Here is a 16,504-nt window from a genome sequence, read left to right as displayed (position 1 = left end):
ACTTGTAATCCCTATTAGCTTTTATTGTCATGTCTCATTGTTTTATTACAATGCATCATCTAGTAAGATTATAAATGAGAGATTCACAACAAGAAAAGACAAAAGGAAACTATAAGTAGTGGTCCGTGCAAGAGAACAACATGTTGTTAAAGCTACTTGTTGAGGCCGTAAACAAAGGATGGTGTGATGCTAATGGCATAATAAGCAAGTAGACCATAGAAGCCAAAATTGTTCCCGTGCTCAATGAAAAACTTGGGTGTAAGAAAACTGAAGATCATGTTAAGAACCGTATGAAAACATTGAAGGGTTGATTTCAATCAATTTGCTAGCTTTTTAGACACAGTTCTGGATTTGGTTGAGACCCTGTCACAAAGAAGTTCATAGCTAGTAATGAAGTATGGGAAGGTTTCCTTAGGGTGAGTTTTATTTTTTATTTAAAGAATATATTATTTACACATGAAGATCGTTCATGTTTATACATTTTGTATTTAACAATTTTATTATGTTTTTGTTTTAGCTAGTCTAACCCAAAGAGTCAAGGTATTCGCAAAGAGACATTTGCAGACTATGAAGATTTGATGACTGTTTTTGGTGATGGAACAGCTAAAGGAAATAACTGAAATGGATTGGGCGATGATACTGATGCCACAACATATAGAGTTGAAGAAAGTAGGCCATTCAGAGTAGACGAATTTCCTCCCTTTTATGAGAACGTCGAGCAACTTGATCCATTATGCCAAACGCCATCCTATGCATCATCTTTCCTAGATGCAAATTTTGAGGATCCCACTGCTCGACCCATACAAAAGCGACTTCCAAGGAAAAGATCTCAACCTAAGTTTGAACCAAAATTAAATGGGACTACCTCTCATATCTTTCTTATGGAAAAAGTTTCTGTTGGAATGGATTTGATTGCTACAATTGCCACTGAAATTCAAGGCATTCATAGCATAACGGAGAAAAGAGAAAAAGATAGAGGAAAAAAAAAAAAGAAATGGAGAAAAAAGAAGAGGAGAAAAAAGAAGAAGAGAAAAACAACAATGTTTGGGATGCTATCAAAGAGACTCCAAACTTGGATGCTTCTAGTTGTTACAAAGCAGTTGCGTTGGTTCAAAAATTGGGAATGAAAAAAGAGTTCTTGAAAATGACACCATAAGAACGCTCAGAATGGATAAAATATAATATGGAGTGAATGCGGTTATTTTAGATTTGTTTACATCTTGGAGTATTTACTTTTGTTTGATAACATTTTGACTTTGGTTTGGTTATTTCAAATTTGATCTTGGAGTATCTAATTTGTTTGATAATACATTGACTTTGGTTTAAATGATAGAAGAAGTAGTTTATTTCTTTACCTTTCTCTCGATTATGTTGTAATGGATATAGTTTTGGTTTTTTAGGTGATTCTTTATATAATGTCTGAAAACATGTGTGAAGAGGAAATGGAAAGAGAAGATGAAGAATATCATGAAGCTATTAAGTTACTATTGATGGTAGTACAAGCAATAGTTCAAGTGCTAAATGCGTTAATGGTTATTATACATGATGATCATATTGAACGTCCATTGGCTCGACGACCTATTAGTAGAACTGGATACGATTATATCAACAAGGTATTGAATGAGGATCCTTAAGAATTTCGAGTGCTATATAGGATGCATCCGGATGTTTTCTTAAAGCTATGCGATGTCCTTACAGAAAAGACGCATTTGAAGGGTACAAGATTTATTTGTATTGAAGAAATGGTTGCTACATTTCTACTCACTATTGGTCAAAATTATCGATATTGCCAAACTCGAGACACATTTCGCCGGTCACATTTTACAACAAGCAAAAATTTCAACAATGCTTTAAAGGCCTTGAACACAATTGCACCAGATTTGATGGTTCAACCTGGATCCACAGTGCCAACTAAAATAAGAGAAAGTACAAGATTTTACCCTTATTCTAAGGTTAGTAATCAGTACTTAACTTAACCATGTTCTGATTAAACTAGTTTCATGAACATATTCTTAGCTATGTATTAACTCTTATAATTATTTTAGGATTGTGTTGGAGCTATTGATGGAACACATATACCAGCAATGGTATCGGGACTTGAAGTAGCTAGCTATCGTGATCGTCATGGTAAAATATCACAAAATGTATTAGCTACTTGTAACTTTGATTTGGAATTCATATATATTCTTTGCGGATGGGAGGGTTCAGCTCATGACTCCAAACTATTACATAATGCCGCATCAAGGAGGAATAGACATAAAGTGCTAGAAGGTTCATATTCATTCATTCATTTATTTATTTATACTAGGACGTACCATAAATAATAACTTTATGTGTTTTAATTTTGGGTAAAATTTTTCTAGTGGATTGTGGATTTGCAAATCGTCGTCAATTTTTAGCTCTTTTTCAAGGTTTTCGATATCATCTCTAAGATTTTGCTGGTAACGATCGTGACCCCGTAAATGCGAATGAGTTGTTCAATCTTCGACATGCTTCCTTGAGAAATGGAGTGGAGAGGATATTTGGTGTATTTAAATCTCGATTCACAATTTTCAAGTCTGCACCTCCATTTCCAATTAAAACACAAGCAGAGTTAGTGTTAGCTTGTGCAGGGTTGCACAACTTTCTTCGCAAAGAGTGTCGTTTTGATGAATTTCCAATCGAACTAGAAGATGATGAATATGAAGTTGAAGAAAATGATGATGAACTAGGTAATCAAACTCAAGAGCAACAACGACAGATTGCTAATGCATGGAGAGCTAGCATAGCTACAAATATGAGGACATATACTATGAGTAATAGCATTCAAAGATGAGAAATAGAGAATTAATTGTTTTTACGGATTGGAGTATGCAATTTATGTTTAAAAAACTTTGATAGCTAGTTTATTTTGTAAGCCTTAACTTTCAAGATTTTGGAAGCCAATGTTTAATTTAACTTTGATAGCTAGTTGAAAACATTGCATGTGAACTTGGTATTGCGATTTGGTATTAGTAGGATGAAACTGATTTTTTATAGTATCATAAGAAGTTCAATGGTTATCCTCGGATTTCGAAAGCTCATCTATGCTCTCCTTTTCTATCCTTGCCATATTTTGTCAGGACGCCGGTGTAGCTTCACACCTGGATGAAGGCTATTGTGGATGCTTACCATCTTAGCCAGGAAGGCACTCTAATAAGGGAAGCAAGAGACCTCATGAACCCAAAGATCATTAAAAAAATGGAGGAGCTGCAGTAGTTAGTCGAAAACAAGTTCCTGTGACAAAGATAAATACTACTACGGATATTCAATAGAACAATAGCCATGAATCTTCGAATTTTCTCAAGTTCCAGGTAGCATGGGCTACGAAGCTTGGAACTTCAAACATCAAAATGATCTGTCAGCCTTATAGGTTAAACATGTAGTTATTTCCTAGAATTTTGTAGTCTGATATACATCAAGCCTTTTTTTTTTCACTGTAAAGAGAAGGAAATTGTTGATCAAATTCTTTGCAATTCTCTAACCCCATGTAAAGAATTCTTTTACAATTCATGTGAATTCTCTAGAAGTTATAATTAATTCACTCAAAATCTCTGGGAATTCATTTTTTTTCCTCTCAAACTCTCTCAAATTCTATAGATTTAAATTCCCTGAAACTCTCTCAAAATCCTAATTGAATACACCCCACTTAGTGTGAACCCAAGTAAATAATACCAAGGTATTGGACGGGATTAGCAAACAGATGTAAGGGGTATAAAAAATGGTGGGGCTGGATTAATAATCCGGTGTTTATTTAGTACAAAATTCACCAAACACCTGTTTCGTATGATATAATACTATCCGATGTCTTATATGATGTGCCAAACGAGGCATTAATCATCATTTATATAATTCTAGTCAAATCATGGGTTTGAATATTTAATAATATTGATCTCTAAGAACATGTTCATTGATAGCATAAACGTCTCTCTTTAAATCACTACTTTTGTTCTTTAGTTACATAAAAGTGATTTGAACTCCGAACCTAATCTACTCTTATCTGCTGCTTAATGGCCCATTCATCATTGAGCAAACTCCAATGACCGCAATTTAATTCAATATTAATTCGAGGTATGTAATTCATCACAAAGGAAATATAACCCCAAAAAAAAAAAAAAAAATCACTGTCGGCAACAATGAATATAAAGCTAAAAAATGGAAAAATGGTTGGTGGTTGCACATGCAAATGCATTTTTCAGTCGAATGAATCTGCATGCTCATTATATATCTACTACTCTCTTATTCTTATATATGTTTAGATATTATTTTTTGGATTCCATTAATAATTTATTTTCGGTGGAGTTTTTAGGCAAGATGCATGGGAGGGAGATGGGGTCCTGCTAATCAAAGACGAATCTTAAGCGGCCCTTTCTTCTTCTTCTTCTTCTTCTTCTTCTTCTCTTTATCTCCACTTCACAATTTCACATGGTGTGTCTCAACCTCCCCTCCATGCATTATTAATCTTTTTCTGGTCAAAGAGAAAGCTGTCTCCATACTCATCGTTTTGCAGCTTTTTCTTTGCCTCTCCCTTGGGGAGAATATTATAAAGAACTCCTTATCTGACCTTTTATTTTATAACTAAAGCCTGCATGGCTGCATGCCACTATTTATTTTCTGTATATATTATACATGTATTAGACATGTATATGGGCTCCATCAAAACCTTCCTCATGTGATGGTAGGGTCAATGTTTTAATTAATTTTGATTACTGTTTTATTAGAAGCGATATTTTAATTTTAAGCTAGATTAACGAGACGGAAATTTGTTTGAACATGGAATGCGTTGAAGAGAACAACTCTATTCATTAACTGTGACATCTCACATCGTCCAGGGGAGTGATCCTTAAATGTATATTCCTATCCCTACCTAGCACGAGGCCTTTTGGGAGCTCACTGGTTTCGGGTTCCTTAGGAACTCCGGAGTTAAGCGAGAAGGGGGCTTGAGCAATCCCATGATGGGTGACCCACTGGGAAGTTGCTCGTGATTTCCCAAAAACAAAACCGTGAGGGCGTGGTCGGGGCCCAAAGCGGACAATATCGTGCTACGGTGGTGGAGTCGGGCCCGGGAAGTGGTCCGCCCTGGGCTGGGATGTGACATTAACACTGTGCGCGTTTGGATGAATAAATTTAAAATTACTAACAAATTTCAAAATGACAATAATTGAAAGATGGAGTTTTATCTTCTAATATTTTTTTCAGTTTTATTTGAATAACCTGAAAAAATAATAAAATTTAAAATACGGAATCGAATGTGTATATAGAGTCATTAATATATATATATATATATATATATCTAAATGGTAGTGGTGATAGTAGTGATGATAGTGGTGGTGATGGTGGTGGTGGTGGTGGCGGTGATGGTGGCGGCAGCGTTGCGGTTATTATGGTTGTGGTGATGATGGTGGTGGGTGGTGACAATGGTGATGATAGTGAGTGGTGATGGTGATCAATCATGGTTTAGTTTTTTGTCTTTTTTATTTTTTTTATATATATTTTTTTTTCACACGAAAATTCTAAATTTTATGTTTATGAATCTAAACAAAGAAATTAGTGCATGTCAGTTTATACTTCTGACTTTTATTCGAATTTTAGTTTATTTTCCTCATCCAAACATAGCTATACAATTCACCACTTATTAACTTTAGACGTTCAGAATCAATATACTGTAAGGAATTTATTAAAACCCTAGACGTTCATTACTTGACTTCTACTTTGTGAAGAATGAACTATTACTACTCATATTTTGGTTAAGTTCAACCTGTTTTATTTATTTATTATTAATTAAGAACTTTAATTGATGTATTACGGTGGAAGAAACTTTATAGTTAAGGATTAAGGTTCTTTATACTATTAGTTTGAGGATTATGATCTCTTTCAATAAAAAAAGGATTATGATCTTTTAAAATATTAATAATATAGTGGAAAGAACATGTGGGTGGGCATAATAGGATGATAAGAAAATACAAAAAAAAAAAAAAAAAAAAAAAAATCGTCAAGCATTAGTGTTAGTAGTTATCATTTACTAATGAAATATTACCGTCCATTTTTAGATATTTAGGGACGGATTTAGAATTTTATTTTGTAAGAGCGACTGTAAACAATGTTTAAAGAGTAATTTATTAATAATATTTATCTTTATACTTGAAGTTTCGAATTTGATTTCAATTCTCTAAATTTTACTTTATATAATGTTATTCTTATTTAGATTCCGATCCTCGGTTTATTGCCGCTAGGGATTGTAAATTTTATTTCTCTCTATTTATTTTAGGAGAATTCTAACACGGGGGTGGAAAGCCTTTCGGGAGTTTACTTTCGAAAGTTAGAACAGAAAAAGCATAACTTCTCACGTGCTCCACCGAATTTACAACGACTATTATTATTTTTTTATTTTTGTCAAACGGTAGATTTATTAGATTAAGAAGTTGACGAGATTCAAAATCACGCTATGATTAAAGAGTAACACTTGTTTTCACTACTGTGGTAGAGAACAATTTGTTACCACGACCACTATTCAATGCTATTCTCTTTTAGCAGTGGTTACCACGCAAATTAGGTGCAATGTCATGGGCAAATCAGTCATTTCAACACCTTCCTCCCTCCCGTCTAACTACTTGTTTCTGCGTTAGCGCGGTAGTTTTATTCAAAGGCCATAAATGACTTCTCGCAGCAGCTCCGAAAGCAACTAGCAAATATCACAGAAGTCGACGTCATAACCACTCACACATTTTTCTTCACAAAAAATTACAGAAAAAATGTTTTCTTTGAAGCTTCAAGCTTTCAACAATGGCGGTCTTAGATTGCAGAAGGTAAGAGAATTTTAACATGTTTTGCTTCTGGGTTTTCAGAATGCAGATCGATTTCTATGTTTCGTAATGATGAGTGTATTTTTTTTCACTGTAATTTAATTTAATTTTTTTAATTTCTAGTGACTCTGTGTGGTGATCGCTTTGAAGCTTCAAGCTTTCAACAATGGTGGTCTCAGATTGCAGAAGGTAAGAAAATTTTAACATGTTTTGCTTCCAAGTTTTCGGAATGCGGATCGATTTCTATGTTTGGTAATGTTTAGTGTGTTTTGACTGTAATTTAGTTGATTTTTTTTTTTTTCGATTTCTGGTGACTATGTGTAGTGACAGCGTTCTGAGTTACCTTGTTTTGGGCAATTTCTAAATTTGGGTTTTTAGGATAATCCAGAAATTGTCTGATTTTTGGGTCGAATTTGTTGGCATTGTGTGGCAATTACTGAGAAAATTAGTGATTTTTATTGGATATGAGTTTTTGAATTTCAAATGTTCTATTTTTGGGAAATGTGGGTTTGGAATTCGCTGTACAAAACCAAATTTAGAAAGATGGAAGCATCCAAAAACCATGAGTTTCCTCAGAAAAAACCTCACACTTCACACCACCACCATTAACTCTCTCTCTCTCTCTAAACTTCTGGAGGTCACAAACATTCCTTGAAAGAGATTGAATTCCCCAAGGATTAAAAAATAAATAATAAAAGTTTCTGTTTTTCTTTCTCTGGTTTTTTTTCTTTGATTCTTGGAAAAAACACTCTTTTAATCAGAAACGGGTTTGGATTAGAATAAGCACTTATGACAGCCTGGGTTCGGCTACCGTGTTAAAAAAATCCAAGCTTTCCATTATAATAGAGAGGCCACTTTTTGTTTGTGTGTTGGGTATGTGTTTGTCTTTCACATTTCTGAATATAAATTGGATTTTTGAAGAGATTTTGTATCATGGTCGACACAAAACGCCGAACAAAATGCCGGTGAATCGACGCTGACAAATGGTTGGTCTGTTGATTGCAGATTATGATTGTCCGTGTATAGCTCGGGTGGCCCTTGTGTTCTGTGGAAGCCCAGCAGCACATTTGCTTTATTGAGCATTTGGGAACATAAAGCATTTTGTTGAATTGAAAGGAATGTTGTTGGGATCTGAATAGAAGGGTCAATGGTTGATGGTTTTTAGAGGAATGTGTTGGATATTCGGCATATAGTGTTGTTGTCGATCTTTCTTGGAGGTGGGTTTTGGACGAAGATAGGGTAAGAGTGAAAGATGGTGGCCATTGGTGGCGAGGAACCAATGCAAGAGCCGGCTGGCCACAGGGAGAGAATACTTGTTTCAGTCCGGCTGCGGCCTCTGGTTGAGAAGGAGACTGCTAGAAATGATGTGTCGGATTGGGAATGCATTAATGACACCACTATCATATACAGGAACAATCTTTCAGTTTCCGAACGCTCCATGTACCCAACTGCCTATTCATTTGGTAAGTGCTTACATTGCAGATTTACAAAATTAGATTTTCTTTGGTTATGCATTCCCATTTTTGGCCATCATAGCGGTTTGTGAAGAATTAGTTTCCATCAGTAGGAGATTCAGAAATGTTTGTGATTTCAATCGTCTTTTTTTCTCTTGCGCCTCCATATTCTGAGATCATTTTCCGTAAATTTTGTCATATTAATACTAATGACTCTGTCAAGATTTCTGTTTCATCTACATACCTTCGGGAATTTGTTGGTAAAGCATTTTGCAGAGCCTATGTTGTTACAGTTGTGTCACATCACTTGGATTTAGATCTAAATATTCTCACTCTTCAAATCTGTATTTTTTTTTTTTCCTTTCATGGTACCAGACAGAGTATTTGGGACTGACTGCTCAACAAGGCGGGTGTACGAAGAAGGAGCCAAGAGAGTTGCTATTTCAGTTGTCAGCGGTATAAACTGTAAGTCAAGATATTTTACTTTCCCTTCTTTGTCATTATTCTTATTTAGTTCACAGTTTTTTTAACTGAAAATTCGGAATAATACCTAAACATTTTATTTTGTGGTAATCTCCTTTCAGCAAGTATCTTTGCATATGGACAAACAAGCAGTGGAAAGACGTATACCATGAGTGGCATTACTGATTACGCTGTTGCCGACATATATGACTACATAGAGAAGGTAATTTATAGAATACTTATTAATAATCTTTCATTCTTTTGTTTCTGCATTTCATTAATGTCCTTCCATATTTGATGAAATAATCTGAATCATATGTAGCACACGGAGAGAGAATTCAATTTGAAGTTCTCTGCCATGGAGATCTACAACGAATCTGTTAAGGACCTCCTTAGTGCAGATACCACTCCGCTTAGACTTCTAGATGATCCAGAGGTAAATATCGCTTTTGATACGCTTAAAAACTCCTATATGTAAGTTTCTGTACTAATTGTTAGCCTTTTAATAGAGAGGTACAATTGTTGAGAAACTCACCGAGGAAACTCTAACGGACTGGAACCATTTCAAAGAACTTCTATGTATCTGCGAAGGTAAGGATGCCTTAAGTAGTATGTCTTCCAAGTTTCCAACATATGTCTGATTGAAAATTCAAACAATGTCTTGATACATTTTTGCAGCTCAAAGACAGATAGGGGAAACAGCCCTAAATGAAGCAAGCTCCAGATCTCATCAGATTCTCAGATTGGTATGACAATGTCACATTATTTTTTCTTTGGCTAAGAAATACTTGTTTGCTTAATAATTATGTTAAATTACCTCAAGAGTCTAATATGTTGTGGTTTTATCAGGTAATTGAAAGTTCAGCACGTGAGTTTCTTGGCTACGACAAATCAAGCTCTCTTACAGCTGTTGTGGTAGGTACTATTAAGTTTTTAAAGGGAAAAATGAACAAATAATCACAACTAAAGAAATAAAAGATAACAACAGAATGATACAATTCTTTATTGTACAGAACTTTGTCGATCTTGCTGGAAGTGAACGTGCATCCCAGACGTTATCAGCTGGAACAAGGTTGAAAGAGGGTTGCCACATAAATCGCAGTTTACTAACTCTGGGCACTGTTATCCGTAAGCTCAGGTCAGCTTGCATAGCTTGTTTTTCATTTTCTCAGTTATGGTCTTTGCAAAAACCTATTCTACTTTGTGCAATTGAAATGTCGAGTCTTAGTATTTCTATTGATTCTTTGTATAAGTTCATGTAAAATAAAGTTCTAGCATAATAAGAATTTTTAATAAATTGTTCAATACTGTGGTTTAACGCAGCAAGGGAAGAAGTGGGCATGTTCCTTACAGAGATTCAAAGCTAACCCGCATACTGCAGTCCTCGTTGGGAGGAAATGCTAGAACTGCCATCATCTGTACCATGAGTCCTGCACATAGCCATGTTGAGCAATCAAGAAATACCCTCTTATTTGCGAGCTGTGCTAAAGAAGTGACAACAAGCGCACAGGTTAACGTGGTCATGTCAGATAAAGCATTGGTGAAGCATTTGCAGAAAGAATTGACTAGACTAGAGAATGAGCTGAGAGGTTCAGGACACAGAATTGTTTCAGCTGATTCTTCAACATTACTGAGAGAAAAGGACCTTCAGATTGAAAAGGTAACGGCTTCTATTATTATCTGTCGGGTCCTCAAAAATGCATTTCCGACCTATCCCCAAAATATCTAAAACCGGGCAAAGAAACACATAAGCTATGCTGACCTCTTAAAAGATCACGGATTCACGAAAGAATTTAAAAGCGACGTTACAAAAAAATAAATTCCAACTATGGAAAGCCGAGGTGAAATTTGACTCTTTAATACGCAATTACCTACAAATATTTTCTGAAGTGTTCTTTCCACAATTTGATCAAGCATGTTTGTCGATGTTAGTTAGTTGTAATTATGTATCATGATTCTCGGGTCCTCTCAAGTGGAAATCTCTGAACATCTTCACTTGCGCTCACCTTGTTAGAAACCATAGCAATTTGGTTGTCCTTTGTTCCATGGTTCTCATATTAAGAGGCATAGTACATTTTTCCCTATTCATGATTCAGGTTCCTTCTTCTTGTCTAAACTTTTTGGTTTTGTTTATTCAATTATGAAGCTCAAGAAAGATGTATCGGAGCTAACTCAGCAACGAGACCTTGCTCAATCTCAGGTTAAGGATCTGGTGCAAGTGCTTGGAGATGATAAACCATCAGAAGTATGTGTACTAAAATAAACTGAGGAATTTTGTTTCACTGCAATGTGCTCTGTCTGTTCTAAGTTCAATTTCTTTTCATATGATCGTAGGAGGATCTGGAACGTTATTACCCCAAACTACGTGTGCGAAATTCATGGGACTTTGAAATGCAAAAGGCAGGGGCGCCTGTTCTGGCCATCTCTCGCAGACAAGCCAACAGTGTGAGATCTTTTGGCACCTCTCAGTATTCTGATGGGGACAGTAGGACAAGTTCAGAGGAGACAATGTTCCAACTTCGCGACTTGGAAGAAAATTTCATGCACACTGATTCCTCCCGGCGGTTATCAGATGGCATTCCTAATTTTGCTGACGGTATTCCGCTTCAAGAGGAGAGCAAGGAACAGTCTGATGGAAATTCGGAGGATCTCTGCAAGGAAGTTCGCTGTATTGAAATGGAAGAGTCTGGCACAAACAGATACACAGCATCAAATATATCGGATTCAAGTGCTAGCAGATACCAAAACTCAAATATGTCGTCTCCTGTAGCAAACACAGCTACCTCAGGACTGACAACGGTCGGAAATGGAGATGGCACAAATCAGGAATTGGAGTCACCCCTACCTAAACAAAAAGGTTTTGTAGTTCCATCTTCTGAAAGGACACCTCAATGGCTTCCCGAGAAAGAAATGTTTGTCCCCTCGGTTTTGATGTTAAGGAGGAGTAGAAGTTGCAAAGCAAGGCTTATGACTAATTCGTCGCCATGGTGGTTTGAGTTGGTGAAGAAGAATGAGAGCACACCGGCTACTGAGTTTGAGAAAAGTTTTATAGGAAGACCCGAGGGTTTCCAAAAGAAACTTCCTTCATTGAACTATGGTGCTGAGACTGAAAGTCTATCACGAACTGCAAGAAGTGCTGCTATTGGTGACAGTAAAGCACAGGATACAAAATCCACAGCTGATGATAAGATAACTGAAAGCCAATGCAATACCCAACTTGCTGATTCTATGGTGAGTGATTTTGATTTTATTGCTTCACAAAGAAGAGAAATTGTAGGCAATCTGATTAATAAAGGTTCTAACATGGATTATCTCGTGTTGCAGGTACCGGAGATGGACTCAATGCCCATACCATCTCCAAGGGATGTAAAAGATGTTGGCTTGGACCCAATGCCCATTGATGACGAAAACCCTTCAAGGTGGACTTCAGAATTCAACAAGCTGCAAAGAGAGATCATTGAACTTTGGGATGCCTGCAACGTGTCATTGGTTCACAGGACTTACTTCTTCCTCCTATTTAAAGGTGACCCAAGTGATTCTATTTACATGGAGGTTGAGCTCAGGAGATTGTCCTTCCTCAAAGACACATTTTCGCGTGGAAATCAGACTTTCGAAGATGGCCAAACTCTGACACCCGCTTCGAGGTATGTTCACTATCATTTATCACCGATGTAGAATAGAAGGTTGCAGATACTGGCGATATGTTTTTACTTTGTTACATATTGCCTGCTTTGATTTACTTAAACATGTGTTATTCTGTAAATAGCATGAAGGCTTTGACCAGTGAGAGAGACTTGCTGAGCAAGCAAATGCGAAGGCGACTCTCTGAGGATGAAAGAAATAACCTCTATCTAAAGTGGGGTATCAGTCTACATTCCAAGCATAGGCGGTTGCAATTGGCAAACCTCCTGTGGAGTAAAACACAAAACCTGGACCATATCATGGATAGTGCCACAATTGTTGCAAAGTTGGTAGGTTCAGTAGAGCCCGAGCAAGCATTCAAGGAGATGTTTGGACTCAGATTTGCACCGCGAGATACTATCGCCAAGCGGAAATCTCACTTTTGGTCAGAAAGTTTCAAGTCTCTTGTGTAAGCTTGCGTGATGATCACCCAGTATAGAAGTTTCATCAGGTCCAATTCCATTCATGTGTAGATTATGATTCCGCGACAAAATCCCATTTGATATTCTCTCTTCTGATTGTATATTTTTTTTATCTGCTTTCTGATTGTAATTGACTTTAAATTTGGTCAGGCTAGAAATGGTGGATAAGGCTTCCCTAGTTTATTGTACAGAAAAATATCTTACTGATAACCAAAGTGGAGAGATGTAACTATATGAGAGTGTTATATACGTGTTTTTTCTTTTATGGTTCAACTGTTGAACATTTCATGAATTATGAACACCAAGCTGCAGTTTTTACCGTTCTCAGATACTACTAATTCTTCCTCTTCTAATTATACCTTTCTCGGCTCTCTTTCTAGGTCTCTCTCATTTTGTATAACAAAAGAAAAGAAGGAACCTGCTTTTATCTAGGTGTTTTCTCCAACACCAGATACAACTGGTCAACAGAACACTCACATCCTACAACGTTGCGACAAGATTTGTCACGCATTGGAGTATTTCTGTTCTTGTGTATGACTCAAGTCTTATTCAAAGAAAATGAAAATTTTCGGAAACGTGAATACGACTTTTACATCTCAAATTGCTTCTCTCGATTGGAATGCTCTTAGCCTAATGATTTTACCTGAACTCCCTTTTGCGTGCTCACATAACCTTTCAAGAACACAAGATTCTTGCTACATCGAACCTAACCCTACGCCCTAAAATGGAATCTAGATAATCTAACCACCAGAAATGCTACGAGAACTTTCTTAAAAGTGGAACTCTACATGAACTCTTTATCACCTCACAGTTTAACGTCAATTCATGTACCAACATTATAAAATATTGTGCCAAAAATATGAGGTGACAGAGAGTTCATGAAAAATCCTACTTTTAAGAGAGTACCCTAAGCATTTGAGCCTACCAAAGTAGTCATAAGAGATTAGCAACTAGAGTACTCGTAGCAATTGAGCCTACTTAATTATAAGGTGGTTGAACGATCATAAAAAATTCTATTTTTTAGTAAGTCTTCTTAGGATTTCTCAATCATAATATAGATAGAGCAGGAGTAAAACGAGATGATGGACTATCATATATTTTATTAGTTAATGATAAAGAGTTTTGGAGTGATACACTCAAGTCTAAAAAGATCACACCAGTGTGTGAACCGTGCTTATTCTGCTCACTTTTATTTATGGCATGATTGCCTTTCATTTCCACTCTCTGGTTTATATCTGTCCTTCTAAAAATAATTAAGATGCTACCTTATGTTTGATGGCACTTCTTCTTCCTACTATTTATACTGGAAGCACGTAAAACACAAGGGCCAAGGGGTATTGTGGCAAACAGATACGCCGACGGCCCTGGGCCCTGATCTGGATCTACCAGAAAACAACAATGTGCGTGATAGAACAATGATCAGACCAATCAGCCACCACCGTATGTGGATGATAGACCAATCAGCTAAAGTGGAATAAACGTTGCACCTTCATTGGTTACCCTAATGGCCAAAAGGCTTATAAACTATATGACATTGACACACATCGCACCGTCACTAGTCGGGATGTTATTTTTCATGAGGACTTGCTTCCTTTTGCTTCACCTACGACTACCCCTGTCACGGTTTCTCAACCCACTACCGTCTCACTTCCCATTCCCCCATCTCTGGACGTCCCTTTCCCACCCCCCAAAGGCCCTACACCACCGCCTGCGGCTTTATTCCCCATTACCCCACCTCTTCATGACTCCCCTATACCCACATCTACATCCACCGAACCACATGCTTCCATTTCCCCACCCACGGCCCCATCTGCTACTCTACCACCTCCTGACACCTTGCCCCCCGTGCCCTCTGCTGCCCCGTCACAACCCACCCGTGTGTCTTCCCGTTTCCATGCACCCCCACCTTATTTAAAAAGACTATGTTTGCTCGTAGGTGATTTTGCCCCCACACCCAACCTCGACTTCGCCATTAGGTTCTGTCAAAGGTACGCGGTATCCCCTCTATAATTATATTTCTTACCATCGTTTATCTCCCAATCATCTTTCATATATCTACTCCGTGAATCGGGGTGTAGAACTATCTTCTTTTGCAGAAGCTGCTAGGGATCCTAACTAGCGTCATGCTATGACCGAGGAACTTGATGCTTTACATGCCAACCGTACTTGGACCATGACTACCTTGGCCCCCGACAAACTTCCTCTTGATTGTAAATAGGTGAACAAACTTAAGCATAATTCAGATGGTTCCATTGAGCGTTACAAAGCCCGTTTGGTTGCCAAGGGTTTTACACAGGCCGAAGGTATCGATTATCATGATACATTTTCCCCTACTACTAAGATGATCATTGTGCGCTATCTTCTTGCACTTGCTACTAGTCAGTCTTGGTCTCTCCACCAACTCGATGTCCATAATGCTTTCTTGAATGGTGATTTGAATGAGGAAATCTATGTCTCCTCCTCTTGGTCTTTGGCGACAGGGGGAGAATCTTGTGTGTCGCCTCCACAAGTCCCTTTATGGTCTCAAGCAGGCTTCTCGCCAATAGTTTGCCAAGTTCACTATTGCCATTCTTTCCGCTGGGTTTCAATAATCCAAAGCTGACTATTCATTGTTTACGAAAAAGTTAGGTACTTCTTTTATAGCCTTGCTCATTTACGTGGATGATATTGTGATAATAGGCAATAACGTGGGTGCAATTGATTCTCTGAAACTCTTTCTCCGTGATCATTTTCGGATTAAGGATCTTGGTGATTTAAAGTATTTTCTGGGTATTGAGGTTTCTCGATCCAAATGTGGCATTTATATTTCTCAACGTAAATATGCATTAGAGATTCTCAAGGATTATGGCTTCTTGGGAGCACGACCCATCGCATTTCCTATGGACGATACAAAATTATTTGACAAAGGGGGACTTCTCAATGATCTTGAAAAGTATCGGCATCTAGTAGAATGGTTAATTTATCTCACAATAATCTGGTCAGATATCACCTATCCTGTACATGTTCTAAGTCGTTTCATGCATGAGCCACATGCTCCTCATATGGATGTTGTACTTCGAGTTGTTCGTTATTTGAAGTCTACTTCGGGTCAAGGCTTATTATCCCGTTCTGACAATCAAATCAGGTTAATTGCTTTTGTGATTCTGATTGGGCAGGTTATCCTATTACTCGCCGCTCGACTACTGGCTACTGTGTTTTCTTGGGAAATTCTTTGATTTCATGGCAGACAAAGAGATAGAAAACTATTTCACTTTCTTCTGCTGAAGTGGAATATAGAGCTATGTGCTTGTTGTGAGGTAATTTGGATGCGTTTTCTATTGAAGGATTTGAACATTCCCTTAATTGGTCCGTCTGTTTTATTCTGTAATAATCAAGCGGCCTTGCATATAGTTGCCAATCATGTTTTTCATGAGCGTACTCGCCACATTGAGATGGATTGTCATTTTATACGTGATAAGATTGTTGATGGCACTATAACCACCAAGTATGTTGGTACGGCACACTAGTTGGCAGACTTGTTTACAAAGCCTCTTGGAAAGGAGAAGTTTTCGACTATGTTACACAAGTTGGGACTTCTTAACGTTTACTCTCCAACTTGAGGGGGAGTGTTAGACAAATAGGCAGCAGTTAGACTTAAATTATGATTGTACTCCTAACTTGTAGG

General features: G+C 37.3%; 3 protein-coding genes across 3 annotated transcripts; all 3 read left to right on the top strand.

Moving 5' to 3' along the window:
- The first annotated feature begins 290 nt into the window (after positions 1 to 290).
- Positions 291 to 1,156, top strand: LOC137712516 (uncharacterized). Its single transcript, XM_068451621.1, is given in 3 exon segments — positions 291 to 416; positions 604 to 669; positions 977 to 1,156. Coding segments are annotated over 3 exon segments (372 nt in total).
- A 727-nt stretch (positions 1,157 to 1,883) lies between these two features.
- On the top strand, positions 1,884 to 2,815 carry LOC137712430 (uncharacterized). The gene is made up of 3 exons (XM_068451524.1): positions 1,884 to 1,952; positions 2,046 to 2,271; positions 2,670 to 2,815. Exons 1-3 carry the CDS (start codon positions 1,884 to 1,886, stop codon positions 2,813 to 2,815), a joined length of 441 nt encoding a protein of 146 aa, XP_068307625.1.
- A 5,018-nt stretch (positions 2,816 to 7,833) lies between these two features.
- Positions 7,834 to 13,105, top strand: LOC137710856 (kinesin-like protein KIN-7E). The gene is made up of 13 exons (XM_068450004.1): positions 7,834 to 8,284; positions 8,651 to 8,740; positions 8,860 to 8,960; positions 9,060 to 9,173; positions 9,247 to 9,328; positions 9,416 to 9,483; positions 9,587 to 9,652; positions 9,751 to 9,875; positions 10,061 to 10,397; positions 10,884 to 10,982; positions 11,072 to 11,968; positions 12,062 to 12,381; positions 12,504 to 13,105. The coding sequence occupies exons 1-13, from the start codon at positions 8,074 to 8,076 to the stop codon at positions 12,829 to 12,831; spliced, it is 2,838 nt and encodes a 945-aa protein (XP_068306105.1). The 5' UTR covers positions 7,834 to 8,073; the 3' UTR covers positions 12,832 to 13,105.
- Positions 13,106 to 16,504: the final 3,399 nt, after the last annotated feature.

Source organism: Pyrus communis, chromosome 1 (assembly GCF_963583255.1).
Source record: "Pyrus communis chromosome 1, drPyrComm1.1, whole genome shotgun sequence".
Classification (NCBI taxonomy): domain Eukaryota; kingdom Viridiplantae; phylum Streptophyta; class Magnoliopsida; order Rosales; family Rosaceae; genus Pyrus; species Pyrus communis.
Note: the sequence above shows the minus strand (reverse complement) of the source record. Positions and strands in the feature narration are given on the sequence as shown.

Coding starts and splice junctions, on each gene's coding strand:
- LOC137712430 (XM_068451524.1), top strand. CDS start 1,884: ATGGTTCAACCTGGATCCACAGTGCCAACTAAAATAAGAGAAAGTACA. Junction 1,953..2,045: donor GATTTTACCCTTATTCTAAG/GTTAGTAATCAG, acceptor TAATTATTTTAG/GATTGTGTTGGAGCTATTGA. Junction 2,272..2,669: donor TAGACATAAAGTGCTAGAAG/GTTCATATTCAT, acceptor CAATCGAACTAG/AAGATGATGAATATGAAGTT.
- LOC137710856 (XM_068450004.1), top strand. CDS start 8,074: ATGGTGGCCATTGGTGGCGAGGAACCAATGCAAGAGCCGGCTGGCCAC. Junction 10,398..10,883: donor AGGACCTTCAGATTGAAAAG/GTAACGGCTTCT, acceptor TCAATTATGAAG/CTCAAGAAAGATGTATCGGA. Junction 11,969..12,061: donor CCCAACTTGCTGATTCTATG/GTGAGTGATTTT, acceptor CTCGTGTTGCAG/GTACCGGAGATGGACTCAAT.